Source organism: Ctenocephalides felis, unplaced genomic scaffold (genome assembly GCF_003426905.1).
Source record: "Ctenocephalides felis isolate EL2017-DRISC unplaced genomic scaffold, ASM342690v1 CF-g0.4_SCAFFOLD_00845, whole genome shotgun sequence".
Taxonomy (NCBI): domain Eukaryota; kingdom Metazoa; phylum Arthropoda; class Insecta; order Siphonaptera; family Pulicidae; genus Ctenocephalides; species Ctenocephalides felis.
Genome location: NW_020536999.1, coordinates 761,729 through 774,502, shown reverse-complemented (window position 1 = coordinate 774,502; position 12,774 = coordinate 761,729). Strand labels below are relative to the sequence as shown.

Sequence of the window (12,774 nt, the reverse complement as noted above, 5' to 3'; positions counted from 1 at the left end):
CGTTTATCCACGCCAAAAATAAATATTCCTGAAGGCTGAATAAAAATCAAAACTTAAAATCTATATCACAATAAAACAAATAAATGTCGTGGAAAATGTTATTAAATATCATTCTTGTCCTTAAAATTAGTGGCAGTTAAATTTCTTTCGGCGGCTTCGTAGAAGTTGTCGTTGAGGTTCTCCTAGAAAGAAAAAAATACAACATGAGTACTTAAAATTAATATAGAATAAATAAATTAAAGTAAGTGAATAATAAATTAAAGCAAAGATAGATTGAAGTGAAACTTCGTAATGCGTAAATGATAAAAGGAAGGGGTGGAAATTGATTTTTAAGACAAAATTCACATCCATTCCAGTTAGACTCACTGTTTTCTTAAAAAATCTAACATTTTTAAATTATTTGCAACATTTTCGTACATGCTTTAACATTTTGAGACAATCTACAACATTTTCAGACAGTTTATAACATTTTCAATTAATTTACAACAGTGTCAAACATTACACAAGTATATGAGACAATTTTCAACATTCTCAGACATTTTGCAAAGTTTTCGAATAACTTAATTGCTACATTCCAGACATACCACAACATTATCCGCAATATTTATAAATAATTTTCAACATTTTTAGCCTATTTACAACATTCTCGCAAACTCCACAACATTTTCAGACAGTATAATAACAATTTCAGACAAATTCAATTTACAACATTTTCAGACATTCTGCAATATACAATTAGGTAAAATGCAACATTTTGAAACAATTTACGACATTTAGACTACTTATAACATTCTCAGACACTTGATAACATTTTAAGAAATTAGAATTTATTATTAAATTAACATTTATTAATAAATTAGCATTTTTAGAAATTCCTAAAGATTTTCAGACACTCCACAACAATCTCAAGCACACCACAACATTTTCAGACACTCGACAATAATCTTAGACACCCAACAATAGTCTTAGACAATTTGCAATATTAGACAATTTATAAAGTTTTCAGATAATTAGCAATATCTTTAGACAATCTATAAAATTTTCAGATATTTTGCAACATTTTTTAACAATCGGCAGCATTATCAGACATTCTACAACATTTTTAAACAATTTACAACAATTTCATAAAGCCTACAACAATTCCCACAATTATTCCACAATATTTTTTTATATACAACATTTTTAGACACTTTACCAGACACTCCACAACATTTTCAGACATTCCACAACAATCTCAAGCACTCGACAACATTCTCAAGCACTCAACAACATTCTCAGACACTCGACAACACTCTCGGACAATGCACAACATTCTCAGTAACTCCACAATATTTTCAGACACTCAACAACATTTTCGGACACTCCACAACATTCTTAGACTCTCCACAACATTTTCAGTAACTCAACAACATTTTCAGACACTCCACAACATTCTTAGACTCTCCACAACATTTCCGGACAATCTACAACATTGTCAGAGAATCTATAACATTTTCACACACTGCACAACATTGTCAAGTCCTTGACAACATTCTCTGACACTCAGCAACATTTTCAAACATTCTACAGAATGTTCAGGCATTCTATAATGTTCTCAAACACTCTACAACATTCTAAGATACTCCACAACATTTTCAGATGCTCCCCAATATTTTAAAATAATCCATAACATTTTGAGAGACTCCACTACATTCTCAGACACTCGGCAACATTAGCAGATAATTTATAACATTTTCAGACAATATACATTTTTCAACATTTTGAAAAAAACTTACATTATTTTCAAACTAGCTACAAAAATTTTAGCTTATTTAAAAAAATTTCAGTCTACAACAATTTAACGCATTCTACAAAATTCGACACACCAAAAAAAAACCGAATTGCTAGTTTTATGTTTTCTCGACGTTTCAATCCATTCTGAATCGAATAAGATCAAATTTGGATGTGTGTGTGTGTGTGTGTGTGTGAACAGATTTTTTGCCGTAAGCCGACGTTATCTCAAAAACGGCTGGTTCGATTTCAAAAATTTAAAAGGCATTTGATGTATCTCGACGAGGACTATTGTTTGCCAGTTTTGTGCGACGATCTGCCAAGCCGTTTCTTTGTAATTTGGAAAAAAGTGTTAAACTTTTCGTCCACATTTAAGTTCATACTACCGAATCGATTTTAAAAATCAAAAACTGCTCGAAAGATATTAGTTAGGGAAAAATACTGATTAGTTTTAGGCGAAAATCTACCGAGCCGTTTCCTTGTAATTAACCGTTGAAAAAAAAAATTTAGGCCTATTTTTATGGAACTTTTTTTTGGCGATATATATCATGGTCTTATAAAACTTACTGAATTATTACGGCCTTACGACAAGTAGTTTGATTTTAAAAATTCATCAAAGTTTGAGAAAATGAGAAGTTCTTTTGACATTTGTTAAAATTAAAATTAGACGATTTACTTGGTATAACAATATAGTACTTGGTATTAATAAACCATTAAAGTCCTACGGAAACTGGTTCAAATATAAAAATCGAAAATTTGCTTCAAGAAAATACTCCGAGTCAAAGTGTTCGTTCGTGTTCAATTATGTGCAATAAATCCACTCGGAATACTTTTAATCACTCATAAATTAGTTTATTTTTTATTGATTAAGTCGATTATTTACACATATCAGGAAGTTCATGTAACTTGCCTCAAGGCTAAATACCAATACCAACTAATTATAATTGTATTGACGCAAATTGTAAATATTGAATTTAAATAAAGTATCTATCTATCTATTAATTACAATTTTCACTTACCATCGACAACAAGTCAACCATTTCCTCATTCGCGTTCTCATTAAACGACTCAATCAGTTCGTATTGCATTAGGGAATTTGTTCTATTCTGTTGATCCTGGGGCTTGGGGGGGCCAAATGCAAAACCGTCATTGCTCTCACCCGGGTGCTTATTATACTTCCAACCGAGACCATCATCGTCCATAACAGTCTCCTGATACTCCTGAATCAGATAATTAGAACCATTACCATCCTTTATCTGCTGAATCTGGCCAATCGGAGACATGTTCTGGGATACTAGAGTTAAATATTGGTCGAAATTGCTGATGTCGTAGATCTGGTGGTTATTGGTGGTTTGGCTGTTGTTGTTTACGGTGTCCTCTTGGGGTTCTACGACGGGTTCCTGGTTGAGAACCTTGTTGGAGGAGGACAAGTGGGGTCTTTTGAAGGATCTTATCTCGTCTTTGGTGAGGATGCGGGCGCAGAATTTGTCTGTGGTCGTTGGAACGATCTGGGAAAAATTAATTTGGGTTTAGAAATTTGTTTTTGTGATTGTTATGCCAAGAGTTTATGTACTTACTTGTTCTGGTAAAATAGAATTTTCCGGTAAATTGTTTTGGTCGATTGGTAGTTGGAGTACTTCTGTGTCGTGGCTCTGAAAAATTTAAAATTATTCATTATTTTAATATAAATAATATATATACATTATTTATTTGTTTGTCTGAAAATGTTATAGATAGTCTAAAAATGTTGTAATGTATTCTGAGTGGATATAGATATTAATTTGGAAATATGAACAAACAACACTCTTTTTTGCACTATTTTATTAACAACATGTAGCGGATAACACATAATGCTAATTTAGGTTTCCATATTTTAAATTTTAAATTATAACAAGCTGATCATGAGACAAACCTAGTCTCGAAACGTTTGTGAAAATTATTATTTAATAAAATAGTGCAAAAAAGAGTGTTGTTTGTTCATATTTACAAATTAATATATATATATATATAAACATTATTTATTTGTTTGTCTGAAAATGTTGTAAAAGTGTTTGAAAATGTTGTGGAGTGTATAAGAATGTTGTGGATTGTTTGGAATTGTTGTCAAGTGTATGGAATTGTTGTCGAGTGTCTTATTATGTTGTGGAGTATCTGAAAATGTTGTGGAGTGTCTGAAAATATTGTCGAGTGTCTAAGAATGTTGTCGAGTGTCTGAAAATGTTGTGGAGTATCTGAAAATGTTATTGAGTATCTGAAAATGTTTTGGAGTGTCTGAAAATGTTGTGGAGTGTCGGTAAATGGTGTAGAAAGTCTGAAATTGGTGTGGAATGTCTGGAATTGTTGTGGAGTGTCTGAAAATGTTGTCGAGTGTATGAGAATGTTATGGAGTGTCTGAAAATGTAAATGTGAAAATGTTGTCGAGTGCTGAGAATGTTGTATGTGTTGTATTGTTGAATGTGTGTATGTCTGAGAATGTTATAAAAATCCTGAAAAAAATTTACATTGTCTGAAAAAGTTGTAAAGTGTCTGAAAGTATTATAAATTGTATGAAAATATTGTAAGATGTCTGAAAATGTTGTAGATTGTCTGAAAACGTTGTGAGTTGTCCGAAAATATTGTGAGTTGTCTGAGAGTGTTATAGATTGGCTGAAAATGTTGTAAATTGTTTATGAATGTTGTAGAATGCCTGAAAATGCTGTAAGTTGTGTTAAAATATTATAGATAGTCTGAAAATGTTGTAGATTGTTTCAAAATTGTATTAAGTGTCTGAGAATGTTGTAGATTGTCTGAAAGCATAGTCAATTGCTTCAAATGTTGTAAATTGTCTAAGAATGTTGTAGATTATCTTAGAATGTTATACATATTCTGAAAATGTTCTAGATTATCTGAAAATGGTGTAGAATGTATGAGAATATTGAAGATTGTCTGCAAAAGTTGTAAATTGCTTGAAAGTGTTGTAAGTTTCCTAAACATACTGTATATTATCTGAGAACGTTGTAAAATGCCTAAAATATTGCAGATGGCCTGAAAATGTTATATAGTCTGTAAAAGTGTTATAAATTGTCTGAAAACGTTATAGAATATGTGAAAAAATGTAGATGGTTAAAAATGTTGCAAATTGTCTGTGATTGTTGTATAATGCTTGATAAAATTGTAAATTGTCTGAAAATATTGTAAATTGAGTAAAAATATTGTAAAAAACCTAAAAATATTGCTATTAAGTCTGTGAAAAATGTTATAAAGTTGCCTGAAAGTATTGTGAGTTATCTGAAAGTAATGAAAATTGATGAAAGTATTGTAGAATATGTGAAAGTGTTGTTGATTATTTGAAAATGCTAAAAGTATCTGAAAATGTTATAAATCGTCTGAAAATGTTATAAATCGTCTGAAAATATTTTGGAATGTCTGAAAATGTTGCAAAGTGTCTGAAAATGCTGCAAAGTGTCTGAAAAAGTTGTAGATTGTCTGAAAATGTTGCAAATTGTCTGTGATTGTCGTAGAATGTCTAATAAAATTGTTGATTGTTTGAAAATGTTGTACCGTGCCTGAAAATGTTGTAAGTTGCCTGAAAATATTGTAAGTCATTTAAAAATGGTATAGATAATCTGAAAATCTAGTAGATAGTCTGAAAATGTTGTGAAATGTGTGAAAATGTTGTAGATTAGCTTAAAGAATTGTAGAATGTCTGAAAATGTTGTAAGTTGTCTGTGATTGTCGTAGAATGTCTGAAAAAATTTTTAGATTGTCTGAAAATGTTGCAAATTGTCTACAATTGTCGTAGAATGTCCGAAAATGTTGTAAGTTGTATGAGAAAGTTATGGATTGGCTGAAAACGTTGTAGAATGTCTGAGAGTGTTGTGATTGTCTAAAAATATTGTAAATTATCTAAAAATGTTATAAAGTCTGTGAAAGTGTATAATATCTAAAAAAATGTAGATTGTTTGGAAACAATGCAGATAGTCTGAAAATGTTGTAGTGAAAATATTGTAAATTGGCTTAAAGAATTGTATGATGACTGAAAATTTGTAGATTGTATAAAAAAGTTTTAGATTTTCTAAGAAAGTTGTAAGTTTTATAGAAGAATTCAATGTAACTAACTGAAACTAATATTGCTGAGGCTTTCGTAAAAATGTTGAACAAGTAGAGCTCCATACAGTTCATCAATACGAGTTCACTAAAAAACAATTTCTTCAACTTAATATTTTTCATTTCTATCATTTATTTGTCGACTTATCAAACTAGAAACCAAACACAATTTGCTCCCATAACTCCCATTCTACTTACTTCTCTCTGTGTCACCGACAAGACTCCGTTCTCTCCAATGCTCAAAACACAATTCTTTAGGTTCATCAGCTCCTGCAGATGTTCGATGGGCAAAGGGACGACCTCATGTTCTTCATCGTGTTTTTTCTCGATGATTTCGTCCTGGTCCTTGTTATCTAAGGAGCCTTTTTCTTCGGTATCATCGGCTATTTTGATGCTGACTCCATTGTCGTAGGTTATGCCGTTGTAGAATTTTGTTAGCTCGGAATAATCTATCATCGAGTTGGCGTCGTCATCTTTCATATTCGCGGTGGATATATATTTCACGCTGATGGAAGCTTTAACTGTGGGGAAAGAAGAAAAGGAAATATAAAATTAATTCAAATTATTGCTGTGAAGTGTTACGAACATTGTAAAATATTATAGGCCTACGAAAAGTGAGTAAATTGTAAAAATTTTAATAAATTTTTGGAATTTGGAATAATGGGCCGCGCCTTTACAATGTACACCATGTATGACCTGAGCGTTATTTATTAGATTATTTTTTAATGGAAAGTGATTTTTCTATTACTATTATTCTCGTCGTAGGAGTTCGTTTAGCCTTTTTTTAAAGATAACTCGTAAGTAGAAATTTTTCTGTTTTTTTCTGTGCACACTTAAAGAAAATACACTTATAGTTCAATCGTCAGTAGAGTTTTTTTATATCCTATTGTATTTTGCTCGTCTGTAGAATTTTTCTGACAACGTTTTTATTTGAGTGTCAGTACAGTTTCTTCGCAATTCTTTTAGTTTACTCATCGGTGGAATCCTTGTATGTCTTATTTTTAGTTTTCTCGTCAGTAGAGTCTCTTTTTAACTTCCCGTAGGGCAAGTTATAGTAATCGCAAAAAAAACGAAAATGAAAATTTTTATATATCTTTACGTTTCAAAGGTTTCTGAATATTTTGGCATACCTTAGAAAAAAAATGGATGTATGTGCGTGTGTGTGTATGTGCGTATATTTGTGTGTGTGCGGATACAAATTTTCGTCGACGATTTCGGGAACACCGATCAACCGTTTTGAATAATTCAAAAAACATTCGATTCGCATTGATAAGGAGACGTGCTGATTAGTTTTTGGCCAAGGCAGGTCTAGCCGTTCCGAAGATACGGGGCAAAAAGTGCCAAAAACGGTAACTCAGTTTTTAAGAGAACGGAGCGTCCGATTTGAATAATTCAAAAAACATTTTACTTGTATTGACAAGATGAAGAACTGATCAAATTTTCATAAAGGCAGGTCTAGCGATTTCGGAGATCTAATGAAAAAAGTAAAAAAAATACCATTTGGCGGTCAAAAATGATCATTAGACATATGCGCATCAAATTATCAGATATTTTATAGAGATTTTAGTGTAAAGTATAAATTTTGTTTGCATTCCTATGGGTTCCGTACCAATGTTTATTCGTTAGACGGCGACGCGGCGCTTACGCGCTTCGATATTTCGTCTGTATGCAGTTAAAACAGTACGATTGTTTTGAAAAAAAAAGTTCAGAATTTCCAAAATATTTCAAAATAATTTTTTTTTCAAAAAGTCTTTTTTTTTCAAAAAAAGTAAATTTTTGTCAAAAATGTATAGTTTCTCAAAAATCAATTTTTTTCAGAGTAAATTTTTTTCAAAAATGTTAATATTTTAAAAAAAAAATTTTGGTACGGGAAGTTCCAGCAATTTGCCTTAAGGCATGATGCCATGCGTCCCACTACTTTTTCTTGTGTCAGTTCGATCATCAGTAGAGCTCCCTTTTGTCTCATTTTTAGTTTGCTCATCAGTAAAATCCTTTTTTCTACCCACAATTTTATTTGAGCATCAGTACTGTCTCTTTGTACTTTTATTTTTGGTTTGCTCGTCAGTAGAGTCCCTTTTTATCTTATTTTTAGTTTTCTCGTCAGTAGAGTCACCTTTTCATTTTATTTTCAGTTTGTTTGTCAATAGAGTCCTTTTTTCACTTGACAATTTCTGGTGTATTTTTTAATACACGAATTAGAATGAAATGTGTTCATTAAATTACATGTACTATAAGTTATATATCAATTGGAAAACGCATTAATTAGTTTTGGTAAAAACCAAAAATTTTATTTTTGAACTAACCAATTAAAATATTATATCAAATCTTATTAAGTCCTTTACCATTCTTACCAATTTTCCCATCTTTCTGATTTGGAAGCGTACTCCGCTTAGGCTTTGGAATATTAATAACTCTCTTCGTATTAGGTTTTTTCACTTCGTGCACATTTGCAATATGTTTTTGCAAGGAGCCGTCTGTGGCAAAACTCAATTCACAACCTGAAAAATAATAAAACAGATAGTAAATACAACAAATGTATTTTACACAAATGTGTTGTCAATTTTACCGTCTTTCGGGCATTGCACTCTATCAACTGCTCTACATTTCTTCAAATGTGACGTCAGGTGATCTTTTCTGAAAAATTTTCTATCACAGAATTCATTTTGGCAAGGAAATCTACGGTCGTTTACATGAGTCCTCTCGTGACGTCTCAGTTTACTTGAAGTTGTAAAGGACGCTGTGCAATTCTAAAAAATATAAACGAAAGATACAATGACATGTCGTTTTTTTCAATTTTTTACATTTATTTATACAGTATTACTATATTTTTATAATCACATACATCCTAAAAAATCCCTTAACAAACTTCAGAAAGATTTATCAAAATCCGAATAATCGTTTAGGAAGATTATCCTTTCATACACCATTACAGAAGAATTTTATACATAACATATATATATATATATATATATATATATATATATATTTAGATAGATAGATAGATACTTTATTCAATTTCAACATTTATATATATATACTAGCTGACCCGGCTAACGTTTTTCCATGAAAAATATTTCTAGTGTAAAATGTTTAGTATAAAAATCCATTTTTTCTGAAGTATGCCAAAATGTTCAGAAACCTTCAAAACGCAGAGATCCATCCAAAAATTACAAAAAAAAAATTAAGGGCGGACAATTGTTATTACTTGGGAGTATGAAAAATAGATATTAATTCTCAGAATTATTAAGAATCGGTTAAAGCAGTATCGAAGGAGTAAAAGAACGAACTTTGTGACACAGGAATTTTATATACCAGATATTAAATTTATTAAAGTGATTTAATTATTATTATTACCTCGAATTGGCATTCATAAGGTCGATCACCAGTGTGCTGGCGGACATGGGCCTTCAGTCGACAAGGCAGATCAAAAATTTTTCCACATTTTGGCCATTTGCATTTAAGTTCATCGTGTTTATACTGATGGGAACGAGAATGGGACGAAAGAGCACTGAAACTGAAATATGCATTTCCGCACCAATCCAAAGGACACCTGAAATAATAATTATAGTAAATGATTTATCTATACTATTTGTTGTTGTTGTTTATAAATGCATTACTTGTAAGGTGCATATTTTGGATCGTGGTTCTTTAGATGTTTCTCCAGATCCCTTTTCGTGCAGAAGACTTCTTGACAGTCTGGTACGGTACATTTGCATAATTTTGGCCTCGCGTGCAATTTCTGATGAACTTTTAAATTGTAAACTGTTGTAAAGCTGTAACATAATTTACAATACATATATATACATACATATATATATATATATATATATATATATATATTTAGTTCTTTTCCAACCTTTTAGTACATCCTTCCTCGTTGCAAGGAAATGTTTTATTATTCGAATGAGTATCCTTGTGCCTCTTCAATTTAAATGCAGTGTAGAAGGCCCATTTGCAATTCTCAACATCGCACTGAAATTATATATTATTATAATAGTTATATATTTATATTGAACAGTGAGCGAAGGAAGTGAAACTTTTTAATATAGAAATGAAAACAAAAAGAGATGGAAATTGATTCTAAGTGAACTCGAAATGGTTCTTTTAGACAAACTATACTTTTTTATCATTGCAAATTTTTAAATGATTGCTTAATAATTATTTTACAAAGTTTTACTGATATTTCACAACAATTTTAGAGAGCATACGACACTTGCAGATAGTTTACAAAATTTTAATACGTTTTATGACATTTTTAGATTTCTTACAACACTTTCAGACAATTTGCAAAATTTTTAGGCCACTTACAACATTTTTAATCCATCTACAACATTTACAAACCATTTTTAGACAATTTACAACATTTTTAGGTCACTTACAACATTTTTGCTGACCATTTACATCAATCTTAGACAATTTACAATATTTTTAAACCATCCACAACATTTACAGACCATTTTCAGACAACTTACAATATTTTTAGATAACTTACAACAATCTCAGACAACTTATAACATGTTTAGACCATTTACAACATTAGATAATTTACAATATTTTCAGACAATTTACTTTTCCAGACAATTTTCAATATTTTTAGGCCACTTACAACATTTTTAGACCATCTACAACATTTACAGACCATTTACATGAATCTTAGACAATTTACAACATTTTTTGGTCGTTTATAATATTTTTAGACTTTAGACTTACAACTTTTTCTGGCATTTTACAACTTTTTCATGCAATTTACAGAATTTTAGGCAATCTGCAACAATTTTAGTTGTCTTACAACACTCTCACAGACAATCTGCGACAAACTTTAGACCATTTACAACATTCTCAGACGTTCTACAACACTGAAAGGCAATTTACAGTATTTTTTATCAATCTACAACATTTTCAAACAATCTATAACAAATTTCAGACCACTTACAACATGTTTAGATCATTCACAACAATTTGTGACCATTTCCAGAATTTTTAGGCAATCTACAGCATTTTTAAGCAATTTACAATTTCACACCATTTACAACATATTTAGACGTTTTGCAAAAATTTTGGACAATATACAACATTTATAAACTATTTACAATATTGAAAACCATCAACAACATTGTCAGACAATTTACAACAAATTTATTCAATTTTTGGCATTTCTGGACAACTTCGAACACCCTTAGTCTATATCTTCATATAATATACAACACTTTCATACAACCTAAAACACTTTTAGATTACATACAATATTTTTAAACAACTTACAACATTTTTGGATTACTTTCAACATTTTTAGACAATTGAAAATATTTTCAGACAATGCATAACATTTTCAGATGTTTATGATACTTTTAGTAAATATTTCCTCACATTACTATTAAACAATTTACAACAAATAATCTTTGATTGATGATCCATCTAGCATCAGGTGTTTCACTTCAATTAATAGTTATATTATTTTTTTCTACCTTGAATGGTTTATATCGGTAATGCTGTAGAATATGCGTCTTCAGTACAATCAGTCTGGGAAACAATCGACTGCAATCAGGTATAGGGCACACCCATTTCCTTTCATCGTTCAAAACTATGCTGTACAAGTCTTCGACTGATAGGCCAAACTTTTGAAGAATTTGTGTGATTAAGGCATCGGAGGATTTGGAATCTAAAAGTAAATGATAATTGAACAGTAACAACTACGAGTTTATGACTATAGTATTATCTTACGCGTAATAATATCTTCCAATTGACTGTAAGAGGCTTTGTAAAAAGGTGTAACACTAGCGACTCCTTTATTGTCATCGTTGATCTCGTCCAAGGAGTTCGGGAGAATATAGATTTGATCAGCTTCCGAATCTTCATCTTCGTCTGTACTTGTTATCAGATCATCTACATTTTGTTCAGAGTTTTTCTCGACGACAATAAGACTAGAATCGTAATGGACTGAATTCGTTTGAGAGCCTGAATTTAATATGTCGACATTGTTGTCTTCGTTTGATTGATTTTCACTTTTGTCGAGTACCTTCATGTTTGCCTAAGGACACTGTTATTGTTATTTACATTTTTATTGATATGTTTGTATTATTATTTATTATTGTTGATTTTATTCCACGGATGACGTTTATGTTGACCTTAACCACAAATATATTTGAAGTTTTACACAAAAACAAAACGACTGGCGCTGTGTGCAAATTTTAAGACGTACCAACAGGTAGAAAGTGATGGACTAAGGAGAGAGAATGTAATTTACACGGATAGAGGAAATGAGTTATGATGAAATTAATGAATTTTGGATATTTTTATTGTTATTTACCTTATTTATTTGCCTTAAGGCACGATGCCATGCGCACCACTAGTTTTTGAATTATTCAAATCGAGTACTCCGTTCTCTCAAAAACTGAATACCGTTTTTGGCACTTTTTGCCCCATGCCTCCGAAACGGCTAAAGCTGTCTTCACCAAAAACTAATCAGCACGTCTTCACGTCGGTAGGAATCGAATGTTTTTTGAATTATTCAAATTGGTTAATCCGTTTTCGCGAAATCGTCGACGAAAATGTGTATCCGCACACACACACATTCATCCATAGACAAATAAGCATAAATAGATCGCTATTCATCCATTTTTTATAAGGTATGCTAAAATGTTCAAAAACCTCTGAAATGTAAAGATATGTAAAAATTTTCATTTTCAATATTTTTGCGATTATTATAACCATAGATAAATAAGCATAAACTATAACTATAAGACTAACTTACCCTATTATAACTTACCCTACGGGAAATTAATAATAATTATTTGTTATTTTCGGTTTATTTAAATATACGTATTTTAAGTTCAGTGATTTTTTTTTAATTTGTGCTATCAAAAATTTAGAAATTCTGATGTTAAATGATATATAATCAGTTAAAATAATATTAAATCA

The 12,774-nt window shown here is 30.8% G+C and overlaps 2 protein-coding genes across 3 annotated transcripts in view; one reads left to right on the top strand and one right to left on the bottom strand.

Moving 5' to 3' along the window:
• LOC113363178 (GTP-binding protein Rit2) overlaps positions 1-12,774 on the top strand; it is a 104,552-nt gene that overhangs the window by 6,132 nt on the left and 85,646 nt on the right. The gene's annotated exons all lie outside the window — the stretch shown is intronic.
• On the bottom strand, positions 85-11,967 carry LOC113363177. 2 transcript variants are annotated; one of them, XM_026605655.1, is made up of 11 exons: positions 11,578-11,967; positions 11,322-11,515; positions 9,713-9,828; positions 9,474-9,629; positions 9,211-9,406; positions 8,423-8,603; positions 8,199-8,354; positions 6,055-6,377; positions 3,348-3,422; positions 2,790-3,278; positions 85-182 (listed from the first exon to the last, which is right to left on the bottom strand). In XM_026605655.1, the coding sequence occupies exons 1-11, from the start codon at positions 11,876-11,878 to the stop codon at positions 102-104; spliced, it is 2,268 nt and encodes a 755-aa protein (XP_026461440.1). In that variant the 5' UTR covers positions 11,879-11,967; the 3' UTR covers positions 85-101. The 2 variants fall into 2 exon arrangements, with proteins under 2 accessions (XP_026461440.1, XP_026461441.1); XM_026605656.1 differs by having other exon boundaries at positions 8,208-8,354.

Excerpts from the sequence above, each read along its gene's own strand:
- LOC113363177 (XM_026605655.1), bottom strand. The coding sequence starts at position 11,878 with ATGAAGGTACTCGACAAAAGTGAAAATCAATCAAACGAAGACAACAAT. Across the intron at positions 8,604-9,210 it reads CTTATGAATGCCAATTCGAG|AATTGCACAGCGTCCTTTAC; the intron begins GTAATAATAATA and ends TATATTTTTTAG. Across the intron at positions 8,355-8,422 it reads AGTGCAATGCCCGAAAGACG|GTTGTGAATTGAGTTTTGCC; the intron begins GTAAAATTGACA and ends ATTATTTTTCAG.